This window comes from Brachionichthys hirsutus, unplaced genomic scaffold, assembly GCF_040956055.1.
Source record: "Brachionichthys hirsutus isolate HB-005 unplaced genomic scaffold, CSIRO-AGI_Bhir_v1 contig_922, whole genome shotgun sequence".
Lineage (NCBI taxonomy): Eukaryota > Metazoa > Chordata > Actinopteri > Lophiiformes > Brachionichthyidae > Brachionichthys > Brachionichthys hirsutus.
The window spans coordinates 26724-33508 of NW_027180766.1; the positions used below are offsets into that span (position 1 = coordinate 26724).

At 42.7% G+C, this 6785-nt stretch overlaps 2 protein-coding genes across 2 annotated transcripts; one reads left to right on the plus strand and one right to left on the minus strand.

The window, feature by feature from the left end:
• Positions 1-201: 201 nt before the first annotated feature.
• Positions 202-3470, plus strand: LOC137916662 (V-set and immunoglobulin domain-containing protein 1-like). Its single transcript, XM_068759634.1, has 7 exons — positions 202-244; positions 368-528; positions 1271-1478; positions 2554-2709; positions 2798-2914; positions 3003-3147; positions 3236-3470. Exons 1-7 carry the CDS (start codon positions 202-204, stop codon positions 3327-3329), a joined length of 924 nt encoding a protein of 307 aa, XP_068615735.1. The 3' UTR covers positions 3330-3470.
• Positions 3471-3509: 39 nt separating this feature from the next.
• On the minus strand, positions 3510-6674 carry LOC137916663 (trimethyllysine dioxygenase, mitochondrial-like; the record flags this gene model as incomplete). Its single annotated transcript, XM_068759635.1, has 7 exons — positions 3510-3949; positions 4093-4231; positions 4380-4616; positions 4875-4994; positions 5156-5435; positions 6307-6483; positions 6556-6674. Coding segments are annotated over 7 exons (1204 nt in total), but the record flags the coding sequence as incomplete, so codon positions are not given.
• Positions 6675-6785: the final 111 nt, after the last annotated feature.

The following is a 6785-nucleotide window of genomic DNA, read 5'->3' on the forward strand; positions in this document are numbered from 1 at the left end:
CCAGTCTGGCAAACACGGCTATGCAAACATTGTGTTATCAATGCAGTATCGGGAAGTCCATTACCGCGCGTACTGCAACCTTGCCCGATACTGCATTGTGTTTGTCCTCCTCTCCTGCGGGGCTTTTTTTTCCAGCAGTCAGTGTTGAGACGTTCAGTTCTTGAGAACCCAGCTGCATTCGTGGGCCTTCATTGTGTGAAGATGTGCATCACGCTGCGATTGTTCGTCCTCATAAGTGCAATAGGTAACAATATTCCTGCTTCTTTTCCTTACAATGCCGTTTTGGGCGATAACAGAAATTTGGATTTGTGTTTTTTTTGTGTGTTTTTTTGTGTTTTTTGCTGAAACCATGCTTATCTTTTTGCAGGATTTGTTGAGCTCATCACAGTCAAGACTCCGGAAAAAAATGTTAATGTCACAACAGGTGGAAGCATCCTTCTCCAGTGTACGTTTGTGACTATTGAGCAGACCAACGGCCTCGCCATCCAGTGGAATTTTGTTTCTTTGTCCTCCTTGAAACGGGAGCAGGTATTCACAAATACACAATGCTTCCGCTTGTAAAATGTCATAAAGCGTCTTGTCATTTGGGATAGACGGACACTGTGTCCGACATTGAGGAGTCCTTGACTTCCATCGGAAAGAGTGAGAAAAATATGATTTCCGATTAAATGTGACGAGTTTCATTTGGACTTATTTTTCTCTATGGCAGCTAAAGATATATTTCTCTGTCTCTTACACGTTTTCATGTGCACACAAAAAGTTGTCGTTTTAAATGTGAACTGCCAGAAAGCAATTCTGCAGTTGGACTTAAACTGTTGAATTCAAAGCACTGAGAAGACAGCAACATTACAAACCTTGAATATTCATAAAAAAATCAAGCAAACGTTCCCTCTCTTTTCTCCCGCTCGGAGAACACGCCTCACTGAGTCAACACAGCCTGGGATTGAGTCCTCCGATAAATGCAGATTCAATGGAAACTCTGAATGACTGAAATTTAGTGTTAGTATATATAAAATAATAATAATTTCTAATTAATTTAACATGATGATGAACATTTAATTAACTACCACTACATAATTAATATTGGACTCAAATGCTACTGAATGCGATTTAATTCAAAGTTGAACGTTTATGCCATGGGGACCATTTGTAGGTACAGAAGCTTTTATTACTTCCTCATAGTACTATTTATTTAGAAGTAGAGCAAATTTTTTTCTCGCAACTTTAAAATGTGCTGTGATTTAACACGTGGTCTGACTTTTCTTTTCAGGTGTATTACTATCAATCAGGGATTGTCGTCTTGGGAAAATTGTTCAAGGACAGGCTTCATCTCCCTGCTTCTCCTGCCACCACCAGAAATGCCTCAATAACAATAAGCGACATGCAAACATCGGATGCTGGCGTCTACACCTGTGAAGTCCACAACATTCCCGACGTGGAAGGCCAGTTTGAGGCCAGCGTCGTTGTCAGCGTTCTGGGTCAGTTAGGCATCAATGCCAGTAAATAATTGTCTGGACATGTGCGTGCAGGCCAAAGATGAAAGAGGCACTAAGTCCGTTGGAGTTTGACAGCAGAAGCTGCTGAGGGTCTTTCAGACTTATCAAGATAGAGAAGAAAGCCCCCCCCCCCCCCCCCCCCCGATCCTGTTGTTCGCGTTTGGCCCTTTTCTCCTGCTTTTTAGGGCGTGGCTGGCCGACACAGGGCGAGCTTTTGGCTTCATGTTTTACTTCCCTTGTGATGTTTTCATCGACATTTATTTTTTACTGCATCTAAAATTTGACTCAAGTAAAACTCTCATTGTGTTTCAATAGTATATTTTAGATTTCCTTCCACAGCTGAGTTTCACTAGCCGAGATCGGTGTTGCAGCATTAGTGCATCTATTAAGACATCGACCTTGAAGAGCGGGATTAGGACATTATATTCACTTTGAATAGTCTCCTTCACACCTTTGCAGGAACAACCTTGCAGGCGACCATATCCTCCTGAGTAGTTTCTATGGTTACTGCATGTGATCTCCTCGTTGTCAGCAGTGGAAATTAGAGTAGGACTATATATATATATATATATATATATATATATATGAGAATCTGCTGCATGCTAAGCATACGTTTAAAATTCCCACTGTCTTTATGAAAAATGCTTGTAAGACAATTTCCATGTGTTCATCATGAGTGATGCAAAAATGAATACTGAACACGCAAAATACAAACACACAGACCTACAAACTGAACTGTGAACTAAATAATATCGATTCATTTATATTCACTTTTTTTCACACGCTGTACCTTTAACAGAGATATTGATAACATATGATGCTCCTGTGTGACCAGATTTCTGTACATAACGTCTCAATGCATTCATAGTTGTGTTTTTACAGTGTTGGAATTTAAATTCTTCAGACTGTTACATGAAAGTGACACGAATTTCGTTTCCGGACCCCTCTAGAAATCTAATCAATCAAAAATAAAACTGAAATCATTCCAATCTGAATGTGGCTTTCTTATAAAAAAAAAAAGACTAAATATAAATTCATCCTCCTTGTGTTCTGCCAGAGAAACCCTCTTCTCCATATTGCGCCATACACGGTGATGTGGAATCAGGTCACCTGGTCACTCTGACCTGCCACAGTGAGCGTGGAAGCCCACCCCCGACATACAGCTGGACCAATCTGGATCAGGCTAAGACGAGGAGGCCGGCAATGGGAAGAAGTGAGTACTATATGTGCAGGCTTGTGACAAAAAAAAAAAACATGTGTTCAGTCATTCTTTCACAACATGTGTTCACTCCTTTCCTCAGCGACCAAAACTGGAATACTGGAAATCAGAAACATAAGCGAGTTTCAGTTTGGAGAGTACCAGTGCAACGCGACAAATATCGTGGGATTTTCACTTTGCACTGTTGAGCTGAATGCTGGTAGGATTATTGTATGTTCACTACAATGAATGCAAAGACAAATTGCAAGGAGACTTCATTAACAGATGCCAAATGCATGTTTATGCAGAAGTGGGAGATGGAGTGATTGCCGGCGCAGTGATCGGGGCGTTGCTCGGGTGTGTCCTGATCGTCCTGGTCGCGTGGTTTATAGTTCACACTGTGAAGAAGCACGCATATAAACCAGTCAAAGCCGGCGAGGCCACCGAGATGAAGTGAGACTTGAGACTCTTTACAATATTACACAGCATCAAGTCATCTCTGGTATCAGCATGAAACTTCAATTCTCTCTCTGCCCACTAGGGCGAGCTCTTCCAAGAAAGAGGAAGCCACGGAAAATGTTCCCATGACTGCTCCACGCAGCAGCATGCCCGAGGCAGAGGCTCCAGAAGTCTAAAAAAAGCCAGTCCTGTTTAAATCTAATCTAAATGGGATCACCACCAAGATCTCCTTGAGGGTAGAGATGATGTTTGCGCTTTGTTTTTTTTGTTTTTCATATTTAGTTTGAAATTCATATTGATGAACACTGCATTGGATACACAAGCCATCGATGTTAGAAAGAATATGAAATGTGAAATATTTCATAAATATTTAATGCAAGCAGCCAAGCAGGTGTAGTTGTGTAATAACATTTAGAGATCCTGATTAAAAAAAAAGAAATAAAGCAATGTATTATTCTAGTCCAACCTTAACTGACGAGTCAAATGTCATCCAGATGTGTTATAGGAGGATTTTTGTCCTCAGGTCTTGTGGCTAGAGCTGTGATTTTGAAATTATTTCAAGCAGGCGGAGAAGGAATAAAATGTCAAAAAAGAAAAGATGTCTGAATACTTTTTAAAATGCTATCGACTAACCGATAAGGCACAGAAGGGACCGCAGTCAGGCTCAGGGCTGCAGACCAAAGCAGCGTGCAGCGCTGAGGACGTCGTCTCTGGTCAGGTAGCATCCACAGACCTGCCTCAGGCCAGTGAAAGACTCCCTCCCGTGCATGACGCGCCAGTTATCGATGAAGAGCACCTGATGAAGACAAGCGAGGATAAGCATACCTAGTTTACACTGAATTATGCCCTCATTAGCTGCAAAACGACAGATTTGCTTTGAAGAGGTCTCCACACAATCCTTTTGGGAGGGTCTCTTTTTAACAAGTGAAGCTTTGGTACCGTTCCTGGAGTCAGTTTCACCCACAGCTCATTCTCTGGTCGCCTCAGTTCTGTTGTCAGGTCTCGATGTGCCACGTACCATTGCTGAACCAGGTTGTGTGGGACAGTGTTTAGCACTGATCGGTCAAAGTTGTTGTACCTGTTTAAAAAATAATAAAAATACACACATCCTATTGTAGATTTTATGTGTAAAACGTGGCACCATCTGTTTAAAACTACAAAATATTCCTTTTGAAACGGAGTATTTTGTAGTTTAGTTGGGACTGGGTCTTAAAACAATAACTTACCTGATCAGGTAAAGTTCATTGTTCCAAGGATAGACGTTGAGCAGAGGGCCGATGCCTTCAAAGTGGTTTTTGTGGGAGCCCCTCTTTTCTTTGTACTCTTGTCTGATGAACAGTCGGGCGAGCAGCTCAAAGTTTTCAGAAGATTTCTCTCGTGCCTTTTCGGCAGCATTGAAGCCATCCACCAGAAGCGTCCTACCCCCAGTTCCCTCATGTTTGATGCAGTGGAAAACCTGAATTCTACCAAAAAAACAAAACAATCAGCATCATCATCATCATCATTAACAGCATCATCCCTTTGACTTGTCTTAAAAAGTGCCTGGAGGTTAGTTTGATGCTCAATCAGATGACTTTACACTGTCGTACATTCACCTGCCACCATTAACGTTTGTGTATGATGATAACGAACGACCGTGCATTGAGGACCAGTATACATTATTCATTCACTTTCATTAATGGCGGATGATTAGGAAGTAGTTCCTTCTTTCCTGCACCTACCCACATGGATCTTGAAAGTACGTGCTGTCTATGTGACGGTCTAGCGCCACCTGGCTGTAGGCTGTGTCAGCTCTGGAAAAATCTGAAGTTAAACACCACATTTTTCCAAACGTCGTCTCCCTTTTGAAAAGTAAAACACAAAACACAAGAGTATTGGAGCATCGAACCCAAAATGACTGGAAACACAAACAAATTGATGATGAAGAATATTTGCACGAGAATGTCATTCATATGGATCTTAAGGACAGCTCAGTTAAAACAACAACAACAACAACCTGTACCTGATAAGACTGACCCTATTGGCAACGGCCTCTGTAGCCTCAACTGTCGCTGGGACATTTTCCACAAAAGCGATCCCATACAAGAGATAGTTTTGAAGAAGCTTCTTTAATTCTTCATCGCTGCTCATAAATGCGTCCCACTTGGCAGAGGGTATGTTTGCCTTTTTGTAAATGTCGGAACTCCAAAGGATCCGCGGTTGAACGGCACGCTGCTTCTGTGTCTCGTAACTGTTCTCAGCCAGCCAGCTAAGGCTGTACTTTGACTCGTGGCCACCAGGCCCTGCAAGAAAGAAACACAAACTGTGGCTATTGGGAATAAATATAATACGCGGCCTACTGATTCATGTGTCTCGATGCAGATGCCATTTAGCGTTGGCTAACTCGCAAAGCTGATGCAACAGGTGGGATAAAGTCTCCACGCTGTAATAAATCCTTTATGCATTTCTTTGACGCGCACCGTCAACTGAAATGATGTGACTCGTATAAGCAGGTGTAGACGGAGACTAATGAGGTCGTCACGTCTATAAGAAAGTGGATGCATATGCATCTGTGCTTGCAATTTAAATATGGTGAAGCGAAACGAGAGTGAAATTAAGCACCATGAAGTTCAAATGATGCGAAACTGTCAGAAGGCAATCCCAGGGCGGACTCTTTGAGAAGAGAATTGCTGGATCAGGACAGGAAAAATATGATTGACTCATAGGCAGCTATCACTTTATGTCAGTTGCACTGTGTCCAAAAAATAAACTGGGATTAACCTTTATACCACAGATGCCTCGGGTTAATCTTCTGCCAATGTTTGTTACACAATATGCAGTAAATACTGCTTAACAACAGTTACTTTGATTACTTTTAAGTTCATTTGTATACACAAGGAAACAAAAACATTATACGGTTCATTTGCACTTCAAGACACAATATATTGATGAAATAAATCAACTTCTATTGATGGATTATTTACTGATAATGTTCCATTTGCCCAATGAAAATGTACTATTCCTATAATAAGACTTCGGGTTTGCCCCCCCCCCCCCCCCCCCCCTCTCTCTCTCTCTCTCTCTCTCTCTCTCTCTCTCTATCTCTATCTCTATCTCTCTCTCTCTCTCTCTCTCTCTCTCTCTCTCTCTCTATCTGTTGATGCCGGGACTTACAATGGAGAACGAGATGGCCATCCCGCACAGCTGCGTGCACAGGACGGATGGACAGGTCAATACTCGCGGTGTCCAGGATCCTCTGGTTCGTATTGGAGTCGTACGACGCGGCCGAGCGGCAATGATCCCGCAGCCACACGTAGTTCAGCCGCATCGACGTCCCTCCGTAGTCCAGCGCTGGAGGTTGAACGAACAACGAGTGAGCGCGATTTACGCACAACTTGGGTCACGGTGGACATTAAAACTCACCCAGACAGTCTCCGAGTGACTGAACAGTTGCAGAAGCAGACGAGCTGCAGCTCTGCGTCCTGCGCCTCCCTGGGAAATGGCGCAGCTTCTGCAGGCTGAGCGCCGCTGGTCGGAGAGTTCTGGAGAACATAATGGACGCAGCACGGTTCAAGGTTCAAGGTTCACGGTTACTTTATTTGTACCCGAAGGTAGATTTGGTTTTGCTGTGAGGTAAAGTTAAAATATCCAAC